Consider the following 19,918-nt stretch of genomic DNA (forward strand, 5'->3'; position numbering starts at 1 on the left):
CGCTCCCCGAAGCAGCGGCGGCGGCTCCGCTCCGCTCTGCGCTCACTCCGCGCTGCCGCAGCCCCCAGCGCCCGCGGCGCCCGGGCGCTCCCTCGCCGCCAGGTAAGGGGGTGCGGGGCGGACACGGCAGGGCAGCACCCGCTCGGTCCGGCACGGCGGGGCTCGATACGTTTGGTTCGGCACGGCGGGGAACGACCCGCTCGGTGCGGCACGGCAGGGCAGCACCCGCTCGGTCCGGCTCGGCGGGGCAGCACCCGCTCTGTCCTGCAGCGCGGAGCTGCCGCGGCAAGGGGCTCTGGCACCCGCCCGCCGCTCCTCGCCTCCTCTCCCGCGGCAACTAGTTGTGGGAGCGGCCGGGCGGTGCTGCCCGCGGTGCCGAGGGCTTGCCGGGTCGGAGCGGCGGCTGCCGCAGCCGGGTTTGGGGCGGGGGAGCTGCGCAGGGTGGGTGCCTCGGGGCGCTGATGTGTCCGGCTCCCTTTGCAGGCTGCTCGGGTACTTCAGAGCGAGCGGGAGAGCCGGCAGCATCCCGGGCATTTCCTACGAGCGCCCGCCAGCAGCCCGACACCGACTGAAATTTAGACGTCTTCAGAGAGGGGAGGAAGATCCTCATCTTCCGTAGCCTCCTCAATGAGTGCCAAGCTCTCCAAAGAGTTGAGACTGTCCCTGCCGCCTTGTCTTCTGAACAGGACATCTGGCACCTTAAATACCAGCAGCACCTGCATCACGCAAGTGGGTCAACTCTTTCAGTCCTTCTCGTCCACCCTGGTTTTAATTGTCCTGGTCACCCTCATCTTCTGCCTGATCCTCCTCTCCCTCACCACCTTCCACATCCACAAGAGGAAGATGAAGAAGCGGAAAATGCAAAGGGCTCAGGAGGAGTACGAGCGGGACCACTGTGCCCGCAGCAGCAATGGCAGCGGCCAGCAGCCCGGGACAGCGGTGCAGGGAGAGGCACCCCAAGGAAGAGACAGCCGGCTGGGAAGAGCCCCCCAGGACTCGGAGATCCAGCGCCCCTCTGCCTCGGCAGCCCCCAGCTCTCAGCAGGCACAGGCTTGTTTGGACACAGCTGGCGCGGGGCTCCTGCAGACGGTGATCTTGTCATGATGGCTTGGGGGAGACCTCGCCAAGGCACTGATTGATGTTTGTAAATATCTGAGTGATTATTCTAGTCCCCGAAGAAGAAGAAAACACTGCTAATTCAGATGAACGAACAAGCCCATGGTCCAAGCGCATGACAGATCACATTGCGATTCTCATTGACTGTGTGAGGAAAGGATGCATCTTTTTACTGGAGAAGGAGCTGCACACAGCTACTAAATATCAAGTCATCCACCTGCACGACAGGGTCAGGGGTAGGGGGTCCCTTTTCTCTGGACATTATTACCCCATGTACAGGGATAGTTGGGTTTCCCATGCTCTTGGGATTCCCACTGCACCCTGTGTCATTGTTACATGGTGTGGGTTGGGGTGTGGGGTAGATGCAGGTCTGGTGGGTTCCTTGGGACCCTTCTGTCATCTCAGAGCAGACTGATGGTACACGGTGGTCTCTCCTTTTGTGCTGGGATCTATGCCCCTCTCACTCCTTTCCAGAACTGGATATTGCTTGGTATAGAAATGGGCATCCCTAGTTGGGCTTAGCTGCAAGCACCCTCTGACCCCACGGCCCTACGCCCCCAGCGGCAGCACGGAGTGACCCACTCACCATCTGGGGGATGGAGTCACCTGTCTGCATAGATTGGTGCCTGGGCTTTCCTCTCCCATCAGCTCCCTTCATCTTGAAAAGCACCCCCTTCCCCATGCCATGAACCGTGAAACCCAAACCCAGCAGTGTTCTGTGTGGAAAGGAGAGGTATCTTGCCTGTCCCCTCCAGGGGAGGTTGTATTTGTACCTCCTGTTGGTTCTGAAAAGATCCAGTTCTGCACCAGGCACCCTGCACTGAATGCCTGCCTTTACAGCTTTGTCTCCCAGTAAGGAATCCTGCAGCAGTACAGATCTTGCTTCTACTTTTTTGGGCTGATGTGTATTTTCAACCCTCCTAATCTTATAGGCAATTACATTCAGACAACACTTAATTTTGCGTTTCCTCTCTTAGGAAACAAATAATACAGTTGTGCAAAACGTCCACTCCCAAACCTTGGCAGATAATTATTTTTGAAGTGGCTGCTTAGAAGTGGTGTAATTTCTCCCCAGCAAGCACAAAGAGTTTTGTTGTCTCTGGATGGTGGGTGTGAGTGGCTGCTGGTACTGGGTGTGTTGGAGGACGCAGTGTGGTTTGCAGAAAATGCGTCTTTGCTTAGTGATTAACTCAATGACCATTACTTGAAGGTGCCTTAACAGCATGCCGTATCCAAACTTTGAAACATACAGTGTGGTATTGTAGCAGAGGCAGCCCTCTACTGTGCATACTAACATCTAAAAATTACAGCAAAGAAAAAGTGATCCCGAGGGATTTTTTTTTTTTCCTTTCTGTTCCATAATTTAAAGTGATTTGAGGATATAGTATTAGTCCACAGTTTTTAATATTCTGTATCCTTTGTATTTCTTCTCTGACGTGCTCTGTCTGCCAGGGTGGATGATTAAAGAAGTCCCAGGCACATAGACCAGGAGGTCTGGAGCCGTAATCTGTGAGTGAATGTCATTGACCAATTGTTATGGGCTGATGGGAAAGAGAACCACAGGAATCCTCCGTTCTCCTATAATACCCCCAAAATGCAGAGATTCCAGGGCAGTACTTCTGTTACCCAGTTTTCTTGCTTCCTGATCTTTCCTGGTGTGACAGGAAATTGCTGTTAAGTTTGGATCTGTGCCTCCATGGTTTTAGGGAAGAGCTGTACCAGGGAGCCCAAGGAGCTGCAGCCGCTGAGGTTAGTGTGGAGAGCTGACTGATGGAGGGGTGTTTGCACATCGCCATCCCAACCGATGGCTCTTGCTGATAATGGGTACTTGCTGTTGCTGGGCAAGGAAATTGGCTTTGTTTTGTTTCCCCTAATAAAGGATGCATGAACTTCTGTGTTTAACCTCCTTATGCAACTGCGGCACAGTGTTTGCACCGCAGGGAATAGATTTAGGACAATGAGGAGTGTTCAGTGAGCACTGATGGAGCTTCCTGACTGTTGATCTCCACTAAATAGAGAGGTATTACTTTCCCCTTTATTTTGTGCCTTTAAACCATCCCCGCCAAACCCCCCCCCCCTCCCCCGCCCCGTCCTTTCCCATCCCAAACCAACAATGTATAATTTCGAGTTTTATAAAAGCAATAAGATGTTCCAAATCACTCCAGTGCATTTCTGGTTGATGATTCCACTTCTTTAGTGTCTGAAGTCAGATACTCTTTCTTCTGCCTTATGCACTCAAGGCATGCAATAACTCCCCAGAAGTGTACTGCTTGTCACATCTCATTGCAGTTATAAAATTGCCCTATTTTTGAAGAAAAAAAAGAAGGATGGAGAGATAGATATATCTGTCTTTATATATATATTATGGATATACAGATATATGTATTATTTATGTAATCTCATGCCACTGAAAGTAGTTGCAAAAGTGTGACTAGAGTTAAAATATTATCATGTAAAACTCTATCCTTTGTTAATTAGCTTTGATTTAATATTTTAATATCTCTGTATTTATGTAAATCTGTGTAAATTATATGGTCTATTAGTAAAATTTCATACTGACTTTAATTTTCGCAGAACTGTGAGCTTCTTGTGGTGTCATTTAAGGTTTTTTATTTCTAAAGTTAAATTAGACAAGATATGAGAAGTTGTAAATTCCTATTATCACACAGAATTACTGCAATAAGGTTCATGCATATTCTCAGTACACAGCCCTATCTTGAGGTATTGCAAGCTTATGAGGTTTAATTGAATGGTCTCAGGAGATCTAGCTGATACATGCAGGACACTAAGGTTTTCATTTTCATGAAACAATAAGCAATCTAGGGAATAGATGTGGATTTTTAAAACAGAGTTTATGCTCGGAGGTTCTGTCAAATCAATTGCTTCAAAACCCTACAGCTACAGCTAAACTTCTGCACTTAGCATTCAGTATTAATAAGGCTGATGCTTCTTTCCCTTTCCCCTCCCCCTCCTACTTAAACTAGAAAAGAGTAGAAAATCGTTCATATTTCTAAAGCATACATTTTCAGCTAAATGTGAAACTGCCCAAAGGGTTTTGAATATACATATTTTATGCAAGTGTAATATCTATGTATCTGTATCCATATATTTAAATATTTTTGTGTAACCTTTTCTACGATATTTGATAGAGATGCTGGGTAAATGCTTGTACCTTTCTTGAGCACGAGGAAGGATTTTTACCCTCTCGCTGCGGACGTTCTTTCTCCTGTGAATTTGCACTGGTTTCCACAAGTGACAGTGGCAACTGGGCAGCTGAGTGCTGACTGATGGAAGCACAGACTGTCTTTGCTCTGTTGGGGGCACATCCTCCTGCTGGATTTTCCTGGTTCTGAACTGGAGCTGGTTGGCCACTAGCATCCTGCATGTGTAAGAATAAGAAGTGCTTTGGGGCTCCATAGTTCCTGTCTGGTCCAGCTGCTCTGTGGAAGAGGCACGACAGCAGTGACTCCTTTTCTGGAGCCCGTGAGAGCAGAGCTGATGGGCAATGTGTTGGCCATGCTGGGACTGCTTTGGAGTCTTGGTGATGCATCGTCCTGCGCCCCTGTCCTCAGAGCCTGCTGCTGCCCTGGGGATTCATCCAGCTTCACCAGGACTGGCTTGCACTGGCTGCCAAGGGACTGGGATCCCACGTGCAGCCCACACGGAGGGTGGCAGCTCTCCACATCCCCACCCTGGCCCTGCTCTGCACCTGTCCTGGCAGGCTCCACGGGCTTGGAAACCACTGCCCCCACGAGAGCAGCTGCTTCAGCCTGGGGCCACTGGGGAACCTGCACTGCTGCTGTTGGCTCTGTGTCTGTGGACTGAGGCACTTAGGATACTGCGTGGATCATGGACAGGGAATGTCATTTCATCCAAATGTGTCATTCCGGCAGTTTTTTCTTTGGGGGTTTGTCTACTGCAAATGTAGTTTCAGATGAAGTTTGCCGGCCTCTCCATCCGACATGTTTTAACTTTTGATACATCTCTCTCAGATGTAGATCTGCAAATTTATAGATATATATCTCAAAAGAAATGCTGGACAAAAAGCAAAGAACTTCACGTTATTGACAAAACTGTCCTATGATGAAAAAAAGCGCTTTTTTCAAATTTTAAAATTAATTTTAGAGGCTGCATCTTTAATGTAAATAGCAAGTTACTCTGTGATTAATGTTTTCCATAGCATTTCTGAGTAATTGCTATCTTGTTTCTGGAAAGCTGTGTCCAGTGTTATGAAGCAACTCTGCTTTTTTTCTTCTGTTGTTATGAATATGAGTGCAACTTTTATGTAGGGAGGAAAAAAGGACAGGATTTGACTCTTTAGATAAAACTGAATTATTTTAAATCCAGTTATAGGACTTGGTTGCTTTTTTTCCTTTCTTGTGGTTATTCTCTCTGCACGTTCATATTTTTTCTATGGGTACTTGAAACCCTACATTTTACTAAGTATGCAAGATATGAAGGGAAACATGACAAATGATGTAGGAAATATTCTTTTTCCTCTTTTGTGTAAATAGCAAAATTTATAATGACTTAGATACTGTTTCATTACATTTCTCATCTCTATAGAATTTGGCATGACACATATACAAACCTTTAATTGCACTTTCATTTATGCTAAAAGTTAGAACTACTTTTATCTGGGATTAGCTAATTCATCTCTTTCAGGTATCCAACATTTTTTCCCCTAAGCCAAGTTTTCCATCTGAGCGCAAAATAAATTTCTAGTAGAACAGAACCTCCTTCTGTTTTTAGTCTTTTCCATGTAGGTCTCTGGTCTGAATCCAAGCCAAACTCATTAGTGTAGAAAATGCGCTATGAACTTGCAAGAACTGGAGGGTGTATGAGCCTTGAGGAGAGAGGTGACTGGCAAGCACACAGGTGAAATGCCTGGCAATGGGAATAGTTGGCTTTCTTGAGTGGAGCTGTGGAAGGGAAGCCTCCCCTTCCACTGGATGGAGCTGGGTGAAGGGCGACCCATTCCAGCCACAGCAGACACAAGTATCCATGTCCTTGCTGATCCTGTTGCTCTAAAACGCTTATTTTCTATAGGACACTGGCTCTTATTTCTGTAAATTATATGTAATGTATTTCTTATTCAAGTCAAAGAGGTTTTCATTGCTTCATCAGTACTATATGTTCTATGTGGATAATTAGAAGACTTAATTTTCCAACCCTTTTAACCTAATACCTCTACAAGCGTCAATTTTGTATGACTTAGAAAATAAATAAATATTTGGATCAGAACCCTGTCAGTAAAAATTGCCTTATTTATATAATCCGATGTTCCAGTTGGCTTTTCTTTGTTGTTTCCTTCCTTGAAATGGAGCAATATAATCTGTTCATTATCTTACTTTTCTAAGAGGACAAAGACTTTAAAGCAAATACTGCAAAATACAGACATACAGACAGGAAAAGTTTTGGCATTGTACAGCAGAATTAAATAATGTAGCCTTTTTTTTTTTGCTTCACTGTCATTTTTTGACCTCTGATTTTTATGCCACCTCCAATCAAGGAAAATTTTAACCTAAGATCTTTTTAAAGAACTTGCATGAAACACATTGCTTTGCTTTCATGGTTTTACTTTTCCTTACACAGTCAGTGACCAAGTACAGCTTAAAACTTTTCAAACAGTATCCTAGGGGATTATGAGTGCTGTAAACAAGGGGCCAGTATAGTAGGTTATAAGGTGAAAATATTAGCTCTATAATACAGTAAAGGCAGGAAGGGCTGTGGGGTGAATTTTAGATTCTAAAGGAATGCTTTGATTTTGTTCTTGGCTCTGTCACTCACATTGTGAGGCTCTCAGCTTTCAAGCTCTTTATATAATAATGTCACTTATCTATTAAACAGAGTTAGGGCCTGCAAATACACAGCCCTGAAATGAATAAATTAAGCATCATCTAAATAAAAAATACTTGTAGCATAATAGAAATTAGAAGAGTCTTTATGCTGTAATCACCCGGCTTGGATTGTTGAAGTGCTCTCACTTGGCAGTGAGATCCAAGTGGCACACTGCACAGCTGGGAGACGGATGGCTGGGCAAGATGCTCCAACAGTCACACTGAGAAGCTCAATTTAATTTTTAATTTGAAGTGGAATACGTATTATGGAGGAGAGCCAAGAAAAGTAATGTTTATTTTACCATTTCATCATACATAGCACTTCTCAGTGCAGAAAACAGCCTTGTAAGGTTTTAAGCAGAGTGCTGACTAAGGTAATAGGGATAAAGGAAAAGATAATTCTTGGGAGTAAACCCATCACTAATGAAGTTCATGGCACAATCTCCTTGAATACAGTGGGGCCTTGTCTATGCCCAAGAGAATACCAGATCTCACTCTCTGCTGGCTGGCTGTCCCTTGCCAGTGCCATCAGACTCATGACTTCTCAGTATTTCTAGGTCACATGGATTTCTCCTTTCTTTTCACTCACCATCCATACAATGAAGGATCACATGGGATTACCTACATATGACATGCTTTTGCTTCCTTTTTTTTTTTTGCTTTTGTTAAATCCTGCTATCTGACTTTCCACTAGAGAGCCTGTCTGTCTGTTCTTTCCACTAAGGATTGGCTATGTTGGCCAGGCTTGTCTCTTCTTCCTAATGGGTAATCTCAGCCTATCTCTGACATTAGGAAATTCCTCACTGTAAGTCATCAGTTGGTTTGATTTCTGCAAAGATTCTGTAGGACTTTGCTGTCACCTTGGTCCAGCTTGTTACACATTTGCCCCCAGCCCAATCACTCTGCAGCAAGACAGAAGTTTTTGAGAAAGTGCTAGACTTCAAAATAGCCTGAGAAATACCGGCACAATTCCCAGCACAGTCTGGCTGTGGAACAGCATCCCATTTACTAATTAAACTGCCAACCCAAGACCACAGGCAGGAACTGCTGAGAAATCAACATTTTTTCATATCAGGAGCACTGCTGTAAGGAAGAGCATCAGTTGCTATAGAAAGAACACAAAATAAGGGAGAGGATATGATTATGAGTATTAATATACAAATATATGTAAAACCTATGAGACAGACAACATAACTGTCTAGTAATGGCTAGCCACTCAGTTCACACTTTCTTCTTATAAATCTGATTATCACAATCCATCCTATTACATGAGATCTTCAAAGCCTTTAGACACATCCTTTTATTTTGCTGCTCAGTCAGTACTTGTTTATGAACTCCAGTTAAACTCTTTAAAGTCTATTTGTTTCCATTACAGAAATAGAGTTTCTATTAAATCTTCCTTTGAACAGGCCTCAGCAATAGCATAGGGGAGTCTTCATTTCCAGCACACTTTTTAGAGCTTGTTCAATCTGCTAAACATGATGTATAAAGATCCAGATGATCTTATGGGGTCACTGCAAAAATCTGTAAACAATGATTGCATCCAAACTGAAAGCAAGGTGCCTATTAAACCCTGAGATGGCCACGACTTTTTACCTGTCTATAATGAAGCAAGTTCAAAACATCTCTGCTCACTGCTTGAGTTATTTTGGATTTATGTACTGCTGGAAGTGAGCTGACAATGAGCCATTACCTATCTGACAGAGCTTCTCTGAAGTCAGCTCGTCCTGAGATAAAGGGATGAGGATGAACCTAGTGTAGGAGTGGAAAAGGTGGGTGATGTGTGACAGATGGGTGTTAGGACTGTTTGCATACCACTGTAGCCATACTGCAGGTCTAAGGGCACATTCCTCAGCCCCATGTACTTGCAAGTGAGAAAACATAACAACGTTACACAACTCTTGGTACCAGATCTGTATGTAATGCCTTTTATAAGTGAAAACTTTTTACAGCTTCCAGAGAAGTTCTTGAGATTGTTATGCTCCAATTAGACCTCTTTTGTTTATTTTCAAAAAAATTTTTCTAATCCTCTGGAAAATAGAAACACAAAATATGTCAAAATAAAGTAAGCAGCAGCATGCTGTAATCCATGTGAGAAAGGTGTGCTTCTGAAAGACACCAGGCTGACAAATCTTTATGTGTTCATAGCCTGGGGACTTCACCACCAGAGAACCTTGTTTCTTCTTTGCTGATGTGCACCAGTTGTTGCAGTGGGGGGCCAGGAGGAGGAATTTAGATTTCCTCAGGCTGATGGAGTTGGTGAAGTTGTGATGGCATGAGCTGCCAACAGGAAAATGAAGAGAAAACACTCACCTGCCATCATGGGGAAAAAACAAGTTTCAGAAACAAAAATTTTGCCGGGTTAGAACTGGTGATTTGTTAAGGAATATCTTCAGGATATGCTTCTCAGTACCTTGGCTCAAGTAGCATCTCAGCACAAGGAGGTTTCCATTTGCCTTCCTGTCTCCTCTTTCTACCACTCTCCCAGACCTCTTTACCTCCACTAACTTATTTTACTCCGATGCAAGTTTTGGTACACCTGCTCAAATGTGTGGCAAATGAGCCAGTGAATCACAAGGCAGCAACAACCCCTGGGTGTGCTGTGGAGCAGCCTGGGAAAGGGTGCAGGGGCACTAAACCCTTCAGAACAGTTGTGTGAGGAGGGGCTAGTGAGACCATGTCCCTGTCATGGACATCTGGGATTAGAATATTGATAACCTCCTGTGACTCTTGGGCTCTGGCACACCTCACTGCCCACAACTTTCTTCATAGGTTCATGGTATAAAGCTGCACTGGCTTGCATCCTTCCTCTACCTTTTGAATGAGATCCCTGATGAGATCCCCTTGCTCCTCTGCATGACCAGCTCCACACAAGGTCCACATCTCCCATCCTGCAAGGTGAGGGTGATTGGACCAGTGCAAACAAAACCCAGTTATCCTTGCCTTCCTCTCCTCGAGCCCCAGCCCAGCCACCCACCTATTTTCAAAGGAGCCAACAACACTCAGCTCTCTGCTCTTCCCTCAAACACAGCTGATATCAGCCAATGGACCCAAAAAGTGCTGGGGGAGGACAACTGACAGGAGGCTGGGCAGGGAATATGCCTGCACTACAATGCAGGCGTTCGTGAAAGAAGTTATTTTTCACATCTCATGAATTGTAAGTAAATTTCAAGACTTTTTTGGTGCGTGACTCAGAGTTTTGAAATGTTTGGATTTGGCAGTGCTGCTCAACAATATCTCTGAAGCCCATCTGTGCTGTTTACACGCTCTTTCTTCAGCCCCCCCAGGCATTGTCTGTTTCCTTTGGTTTTCCAGACTGTAATCTTTCGAAGCAATAAATTAAGGGTTTGTTTGATAATTGTGATGTTTGTGTGAAAGTTGTTCAGAAGGTGAATCATAGATTTCCAAGACTAAAATGGGATCTGGAGGCATATAGCTGCAAAAATTATCAACAGTCTGTCACAAACAGGTTTTAATCCAGTAATTCATGTCTCCTGGTCAAGTGGGCCAGAAGCATTCATTTTTTAGGAGTTGGAGCTGATCTCCAGTCTGCAAGTGCTGGTGAATCCAATTCAGGCTTTAGTAAGTTTTTGCAGTAATTATAAAAGTAGCTGAAAAATAAAAGATTTGCCCCTTAAAGGCAATATTTTTATAATATACAGAATGAAGTTAGCATATGCAGCAGTTATTAGGACACGGTAAAAATCAGACATCTGGCAAGGAAGGTGAACCATCTGTGAAAATACAGTTCCTATGACATACAATAACCCAAATGATGCCTCAGTTATAAATTCACAGCGCTGGGACTGCAAACAAAACTGTGTCCAGGAGGAAATATATGAGGAGCTGTTACATATGCAACCATGTACCTACTCTGAAGGTGTCAGCTGAAATAAATGAGATGTTTGTAGTCACTATGGAACTTTGCCTCACAAAAAGTCCCCCACACTATTTTTATAGGTTTAGCCTTGCCTCCCTTCACTGTTTCCCCCTTACTCCAATATCTCTGTAACAACAACAACAACAAAAGTGCCTCCAAATATTTCTCTGCTCAGATGTCTGCATCAGAGAGCTCCTTAGTGAGCTGCATACATAGACAGAAGCCAAATATAGTCCCCAGTTTTTGGTGTTTATATAAAGATATAGATAGATATAGGTAGATGTGTATGTATATTTATAATCCATATACAAATTCACTCACACAGATTTTGGTCTGATGACTCTTCTTGAAGCTCAACATTTAACTTTCAAGTTAATGAGGTTTTCATAAAAGTTTGAGGTTATTTGCTCTTTTCTAAGTGCTTCATTTGTTGTTAGTAAAACAAAAGTATCATCAGTTATTGCAACTTGTGGATAAGAGTATAAGCAAGTAGCACCAAAACAATTATCTTCCAGCCTAATCTCAGAAGGAGTTTTCATTTTGATTTGCCCTAAGAGAAAAAGAATAACATTCATGCTTATCAATAAGTGTTTCCTAGGGCATGCAGATAGTAAGAAGGCAAAGTACTGAAGCAAGTTGGAACATTTTTTTCAGTTGATAAATAATTCACAAAACAGCCACAGGATAGTGCAGAGAATATGCCTTCCAGTGAGAATCTAAAAACCTCTATCTTTTCTGTTTACCCAAGAAAAACCTGAAAGGTGATTTGTGCACAATCCTACGTGGGAAAGATGTTTTTCATGGGAGCTAATTGGTCAGAATTGAATAGAATATCCTGATGTGACAGTGCAGAAGCTGATGCTGTATAATATGGATAGTAGAGATAATTGAGCTGTGGCAGATTCCTATCATTCAAACTGTTATTCTGAAATGTCATTACTGTTAAAGAAGTTATAAGGTTGATGGAAAGAGTTTTGGTTAATGACATTCCTGAGATGGATTCTACAGGAGATTGGACAAGATGATTTTATCACTTTCCTTTAGGCTTCAATCTGTTGATCTGCAAAATAAATTTTTCACCATGAAGTTTATGGGGTTTTTTTGTAAAGGAAAATATTTATTTTGCAGAAATATTGCACAGTAATAGACAATTGAAAGAAAACCGTACTTTTTCTTTCATACTTTTACATTTTTCCATACTTTTGTTACAAGGCCAGCATTATTCCCAGAGGTGAGGGTTTCTCTTTGCATTCTCACAGCACACCTTCACTACTGCATGACACATTTGACTGATAGAAGTCTTGCAACAGACTTGACAAGAGCTGTTGGCTGCATAATGGTACAGGCTGCCTCAGACAGTGCTTCAGTCTCCTCAGCTGCATACTTCATTTCAAGAAGTGCACTGAAAGGTGAAGAAGTGTGCAAAGAAAGTGATTTTGGGAAAGAGAACATCAGTGGATTACCTCAGGGTTTTATTATAATTTTTATAAATTTTATTATAATTATAATTAAGGCTTGTGATAAGCTAAAAACATTGTGAGATTCACAAGCAATATTTTTATAGATCAAAGACCAAACTTTACAAATTAATGGGTAGAAACAGGATAGTAGTGTTCTAAAAATTCCTCTAGTGGCACTCTCTGTGTGCTCTTGGGAATGTCACAGAGCAGCAGGATGTATGTGTGCACAGCCTGGAATTTAAATGCAATTGTCCCAACAGTTGTATGAGTCCAAGGAATCTGCATTCTTCATTTTCATGAGAAAAAGATATTACCAAACATCATGCTGGAAGAAAAGGCCACCTGTTCTAGAAAAGTGACTTCATAGTATATATAGATTCATGGAAATGCAATTCAGTAGTCTGAAAAAGGCAGTAAGTACTCTTGCAATATCTGCTCCATCAGATAACCTCGTGGATAGATACAGAAATTGCTTCCTAACTGCTGAGTGGAGCAGGTCAGATTCAAACAACTAAAGCACTTGCATTTTGGAGGAAAGGAAGAAGTTACTGAGTCAAAGCCTTTGTGCCATGGGGGTGTAGTGAGAAGTGGAAATCAAGCTGTGAAATGAACAATAAAAGCAAAAATGTTGGGGAAACTTCATCCAGGTTTCCATAAGCACCCAGAATTTGCTGCTTTTTCTTTCTTCCCATAGCCATGAGACACTATCAGTGGCTCAGCGTTTAACTTGATTCTTAAACTTGTCCACAGTTAGGCAGCAGCTAGGTGTGGGAATTTGAGTCTGTCTTTGGGACCATTGCCTGCTTTAGCCACATAAATCCTTTGTTGGATAAAGTCTAACTACCACACTAGGAGGCAAGACTCAAAAGTTGCTGTGTCCATATCTTTTACTGGAAGTAGCTTTATATATATACAGCTCCACAGCATTCGATCTAGTGAAAACCCTCTCCCAATTCTGTGTTTCAGTTGATACACTTATTACAAGAGCAGTTACATCCTTGCATAGCCTAATATCCTATCCCAGATTCCATTGCAAAACAGATGTATTTACTCCCTGTGGTTTTGTCTTGCTTCGCCCTTTTTTTTCTATTCATATCTATAACAAGTTTATAAAGATGTGGTCTGCTATCTGCACAATTTAAAATATCAGCTCTGTGAGATAGTGACTATGTTTGTATGTACCAGGCACAAAAATACTGCTTTATAAACACAGAGGATATGCCTCTAATTAATAAGAACTCTTTTCAACTCTAAGGGTGACTGAAACAAGGGAGAGGGTATTCATAGAATTACTTGGTTTGGAAGGTACTCTAACCTTAATTTAAAGCCCTTTTCACCAGCTTGGCAAGTCTCTAACCAAAGATGCTCATCCCCTTCTCCTACAGATGGACCCCAGCAGCCCCCAGGACCAGGTTTCTCAAAGTGAGTGCCATGGTCTGGGTAGGCAAGCCCCTGGCTGTTGTAATACTGACCATCTGCTCTGAGAACTGTCTGCTATGTAATGCAAAGTGAGAAGATCATTCTGAGTGTATGGAATTGTTTGTGACACTAATTCAGTCCCAGATGGGTTGAATTGTTCTAATATGTGAGGCTGAGAAGCTGAAGCCACTGAAAATGGGTATGGTGTGTTGTTAATGTGCTTGATTTTAAAATAATTAGAACATTTGTTTGAAATAGTGTCAGCTGTTTATAATTTCCAGTGGATTTATTGGGCATGAAACTCATATGTGATGTGTGATGTCAGCCTCATGGAAGAGGTTATATTGTCTTGGATTTTGCTTTTCCAGCAGCAGTGTATTTCCACTACAATGTTACCAGTGTATATGATATTTTTTTTCTCACTAGAAACAGCAAAACACTTGTAAATGTCATCATCCATGGGACAGTGATGTGCTCTTTTAAAGGTTCCTTTCTATAATGAGAGCGACCTCGATTTTGTCACTGCTCACAAATGACACAGCTTACAAGCTGTACGTCTGCTGCAGAGCTGCCAGCAGTGGCAAAACTACTCTTGGATGTAGAAATACATGATGTGTTGTTCTCCAAGACAGAATAATGGTCGCACTGGCCTGTAAATCACTAATAAATGTAAAGAAACCTGCATGTTTTAGTGTGAACTGAAGGCAAGTGATACATGCACGACTCAGGAGACTGAAGTGTCTGGTCAGTTTACTTGGCCCCTGCAGATTTTAGCTGGAAACCAGCTGCCAGCACATCTGGTACCATACCAAGAGACTCATTTGTGTGGGTGAAGAAAAGGTACAGATATTCTGCTTAAGGCCAGTTTGGGCTTCCAGATTTCTCATTTATCTCTGAGGTTCACCTCCCAATAAATCCTCTGCACCCACTGTTGCCCTGGTCTTGAACCAGCTGTGGAGATCTAGCACCACTGAAACCCTGAGCTCTTGTTTTAGCATTGGTCACCTGGCAGAATGGTGACATGCATGGGAGTGGGTGCTGTAAAAGCTGCTGGGCTGGGTGAGATTTCCCAAGCTATCTAGTTGCAGTTGAGTTTAAAGCTAGGTAAAATGGAGTATTTAACCCAAGCAGAAATCCTCGGGGGCTTGACTGTTTGTTCCTGGGACTCACAAGCGTGAGCTTCTCCTCAGATGTTGGAAGAGATTCATCAGCCTTGGACAGTGAGTGGAAAGAATCCTCAGATGTTGGGCAGCTGAGTTTAAATTCTCCCTCAGTCTATTGCTATATTAACCCTCCAGCCAGAAAAAATAACTATCATGTCTAATTCTGTGCTGTGCTGGATTTTTATCAGCTTTATTTGACTGATGGTTCCTTATCTTGCATGGATTAATTTTGTATTTTCAGACCTGGAATGGAAATCCAAGCAGAGTATTTTATTGTTTGCATGAGTCCTGCTCTCTTTTCAGTGCAACTTCCTCTGAGAGATAATGGTTTCTGTTAGATAGGCAGAATGCAGGGGGCTTTATTTACCTGGGCTGAAGTGAAGCACTGAGTGTCCCTTACAACATGTCAGTCAGTAACCTTAGGCAGAGATGTTAATTATTAGTACAGCTCCTGTAAGGCAGGTATGAAGTAAAACATGAGGGACACTGTCAGGTTTGTGAGAGGCTGCTGGAGACACTCTGCTGATCCATGACTCTTGAGACATCTGAGGGATCTGAAACTGGCCTGGTGGGCTCTGTGTTTGGGATACATTACTGCTGTATCAATCCATGCTAGAACTTCTAACGCTTATCTGCACTCTGTGAGAACAACCAGGTTTCTCCTTTGATGAATACTCATGGTTTTAAAAAATCTTTTTGTCTCTTTCAAATGCACTTGACATTGATCACAGCAATAAACAGGATTTATGTCCAAGGGGATCTGATCCAGCTGATCTCCTGTGGCATTCTTTAGGCATACCGTGTCCTGCACTTGTGAATAAAATGATTACCAGATTGGGGTCAGAGAGGAATTTTTTCCTAGGTGAGACAATCATACTGTCAGAGTTCTTTGTCCTTGTTCTACTTAGCACAGCTGTTAAAGCCTGACTAGCAGTTCTATTTTGCCACTAGCAAGTCTTTCCCCCAGTTATTGTATGTCACTGGTGACATACTTGCTCCTCTGTGTAACTGCAGCTTAAGGCTGACTATGTGATAGAGAGATTTGGGATCTGTGCCATGGAGAGGAATTTGGTATTTGCTTTTGACTGGGATAATTTATGTGTGGTTGTATGGGGTTGAAGAGATGGGACCCAATGTGTCAAGGCCTTTTTTTTTTACCCTGATCTTGTTTCCTTTGTTCCTTGCTGCTTCATTTGGTCATGCACAGCAATTAGTGATTGAAGCAATGATAGGAAAAAATTATATAATTACAATTTCAGAGAACCTTGCTCTTTTCACTTCAATTTCACTCCTTGAATTGCATATGCATTGCATGCTGGAGTGCTTGGGCAAGCCTGTGGCATCTGTGCCACCATGAAATCACGTGCCTGAAAGAAGAGGGAGAGAGGTGAAGGTAGTCACAGTAGAGACAGGGATGGGAAGAAATGGAGGTAGGATGAGGAAATGGCCAACAAGCTGCTTCTAGCAAAGACATTGTAATTAAAACCAGAGGCTGATGCAATAATAATGGTTTCTTATGTAATGCTAAATACTACTATTTTACTCTAATTTTGATGACAATTTTTCTGTTTCACTGAGCACTGTGCTGAAAGCTTCTTACAAACAAGCTTTTAAGTGCATCATGTAAAATTTGAGCCTGTCAGAATAATCTGCTCATTTCAAAGGATCCACTGTACCGAGGCTTCTTCTTCTTCCTAACTGCCCATGCAGTGCTCTGGATTGCTTATTAGAGAAGGTAGGCATATAGAATATTAATAGGAAACAGCATGCTTTTCTATTAAATTAACTGGACAGCTTAAAATTCAAGTACTTTGTATTGTCTTTTTTGAATTGTGTGCAGTTAATGGAGGAAACATATTCAAAGAGATTTTTAGATCATTTTTACAGGAAAACTAATTTAAAATACAAGAACTTGAATTGCAGCATTTCAGTACGTTGTTAATGTAGCTGCTGCTCTGGATGATCGTAAAATTAACTTATTCGTGTAGACAAGCTGTAAAATTATCACACTGACTGCCAAATTTAAAATCTGAGTGATAAACAAGTTAGCTTGTTTCAGGCACTTAAAAATGTTTTAAAAGGACAACTGTAATGAAGGTGAGAGCTCATGGAATTTTTCTGTATGCAGGAGTTTTCCATATATGATAAAGTAATATAACCTTGCAATAACAGAAAAAAGATCTGGAAGAAATATCAGGAACTCATCAAGCCTGTGTCCTTGACTTCTGCTGTACCAGAATGAAGAACCTGTCTTTCATTGGTGAGCAGTTCATTAATCACTGATCACATATCATCACATTTGATCATTCTTATACAATGCATAAATTATTCAAAAAGTAACATGAGCAAACTGTAGCACTTCATAAAATTTTGAGGTGTATTTTCATGTGCCTTTTTCAAGGACAATGCAACAGTCCCTGTTTGCAGATGGCATTCAGCTTTAGCAGAATTGTCCCTGGGGAACTGAAACCAATTTCAGAGTAAAGTGTTACAGGCTCTTGTCAGAGTTGGTCAACACAGCTGTAAGATTTTCCTATTGTAGTCTGGGATCAGTGCAGGTCCTGATAGCCTGCAAGGGTTTAAAACTCATTTCTCGTTTCAGTTTCTGAATATCCAAAGTCTGGACCACCATAAAAATGATAGATTCTGCATAGGGGAAGGGGAAGGAAAACCGGTGGCATCATCTCATTTTTGTACATTATAAAGGGTAGGGACTGATATTTAGATCTCCAAAACCATTTACACTAAGACTATTCAGATTTCAGGGGCCTGAAAATTAGATTTATGTTGCTTTGTGGGTAATGCTAGAGGTATAAAGATTCTCAATGTAAATGGAATTTCTCTGATCAGGTGTGATGCCTCAGTCTGTGCATGACACACAAAGTGCACGTGTGGTTTCTTAATATGTCCCATGGTAGGCTCTAGCAGCATTAACTGAATCTGAAGGCTTTGTACAGACACTCTTCACAAGTCCTTATTTCTAGACCTTTTCTCTGCAAATCTGTGGGTGTTCATTGCTTCCCAGTCCTGTAGATAGGATCCATTGGGACATTTTGAGGTGTGCAATACGTGTCCCTAATCCTCTACAGGACCTTTACCCAAAGCTTGCCTTGCCTCCAAGCCATCTTCAGGCCACAGAGAGCTTTCAGTCTTGAATTCCTTCTAACTCTTGTGCTGGCAGTGCTGAGAACATTGCACACCAACCCTCTCTGTCTATATCCTCTAGGGAAAGAGCCTTGGCAAAAGGCAATTCTTCTGAAGAGCCCTGGTTCTCATGACATAGATTTGTTTTGTCATGTTTTATTATTGTATGACACTGCAGTCCTTGTAGCAGAAAGTTCATAATCTAAAGAGGCAGAAGAGGTAAAAGGTGGATAGGGGCACAGGACATGGAATTGGTCATCTATCCAAGGTCACACAAATGATCAGTGCTATAATTGGGAATAAAAGAATAAGATACTTTCCCAGTGTGTAGGTTACACTGGATGCCTGCCAAGGCTTTTGCAGATGAATAAACATCAAGTTCATTTTACAAAGTATTTTTCTGCTGGAAAATAAATTCCCAGACCCCCTAGGTTCTTACATTTCCCCCAACTCAGACTGCCTTTTTATCATCAAATTGCAAGGTCTAGTCCACCTAACACAAGCACAAAATGCAGGAGCACAGTGCCTGAAGAGGTGCCTCCTCCCTCAGGAAGTGCTGCAGCGAAATGTCTGTTCTGATTGCTTCTGACCTATGTTTTCTTTGTAGTTAATGGAAGGAGATAATCCTCAGAAGGACAATCAGGCTCAGATGGGAGGCAACTTAAGTAAATGTTACAGTTTAGGAAAGGTGAATCTGGCCTCTGTCCTAAGAAGGATGCTTTGCATCACTGCACAGTGGAGAGAGGGATGACCACTTCCAAAAACTAATAGATGCTTATCACAATAGAGGGCAAAAGACTGGTAGAAAATGAAATATATTCATTGGCATTCCATGTGAGTAAGAGAAAAAAATTGAAGATTGATGACATCTTTTTCTTCCTCTTCAAGATATTGTCCTTCCTTAATATTATAGGACAAAAGGAAACAACCAACTAGGTCAGATCCACTTGGGCATAAAAAATTTTGTGAACTGGTCATAGGACTCATCTACTGAAAGGGTCCTATATAGTTCACCCTTGTTTTTTTTAAAATGCTCAGCATTGTTATTTTATTTAAATGATGATTAAACTGTTTCTGAAGCCTTCAGCATAATGGCTTCAAACCAGGCCAAATGCTGTCTTTTTGTTTCCTGAAATGGCTGTGTTTCAAGGATAAACATAGCCAAAGGGGAATATTTTGGTTAAACTATTTTAAAAACCCCACAGTGTCTTGTTTCCAATTAGTTGAAATATGCTTTAATAGGACAAAGCAATATTTTCACAGAAGTTTTATTCAAGTTTTCATCTTTCTTTGTGGCTTACAGGGGGGCTGAAGGACCCCTTCCATTCTTAAGGGGCCATTTAGAGTTTGAGCCAAAATATTGGCAAGCATTTTGAGCACATTCAAGTCAACATATATAGAAGGATTTGGAGTGTGCTCTGGATTTGTCCTGTCTGAGTTTAGCTGTTCAATAATGTGGCCTGGAGCTGGAAAATGCTGATTATCCCAGGCACAGAAGTTTGCAGGGCCTGTGTAGGAAGGGGTGAAGAGGTGGAAACTTAGGGGACATTGTGGCAAAGGGGAAAACCAGTATTACTTGTACAAGAGAAAGGAAGATGGGAGTGATGGGTAGCATTGATTATTTGAGAAGGGATGACAGAGAGTGTCATCTCAGTGCTGGTGGGCTGAAGCAGAAGTGAGAGAACTGCTCCATCCCACTTACAGAGCAGGAGGGAGAACAGAGCAGGCTAAAGGAGATCTTTACCATTCCAGCCAAGGTGGAGGGCTACTCTCCCCCACTCCAGCATGCACCCAGTGCCCCCTTACTGCTGCTGCTAGCCAAGTTTGAGCCTGTGCTCCTGCTGGGAGTGCACGAGGGAACTCTCCTGCGTGGACTGTGTGTGAGCTCTGGGCCCT

The 19,918-nt window shown here is 42.4% G+C and overlaps 1 protein-coding gene across 1 annotated transcript; it reads left to right on the forward strand.

Moving 5' to 3' along the window:
* On the forward strand, positions 1-3,169 carry LOC306809794 (uncharacterized protein C11orf87 homolog). The gene is made up of 2 exons (XM_079321665.1): positions 1-102; positions 484-3,169. Exon 2 carries the CDS (start codon positions 628-630, stop codon positions 1,102-1,104), a length of 477 nt encoding a protein of 158 aa, XP_079177791.1. The 5' UTR covers positions 1-102; positions 484-627; the 3' UTR covers positions 1,105-3,169.
* Positions 3,170-19,918: the final 16,749 nt, after the last annotated feature.

This window comes from Erithacus rubecula (genome assembly GCF_903797595.1).
Source record: "Erithacus rubecula genome assembly, chromosome: 1".
Lineage (NCBI taxonomy): Eukaryota > Metazoa > Chordata > Aves > Passeriformes > Muscicapidae > Erithacus > Erithacus rubecula.

Bases quoted from the DNA above. Each gene is read 5' to 3' on its own strand.
- LOC306809794 (XM_079321665.1), top strand. From the start codon at position 628: ATGAGTGCCAAGCTCTCCAAAGAGTTGAGACTGTCCCTGCCGCCTTGT.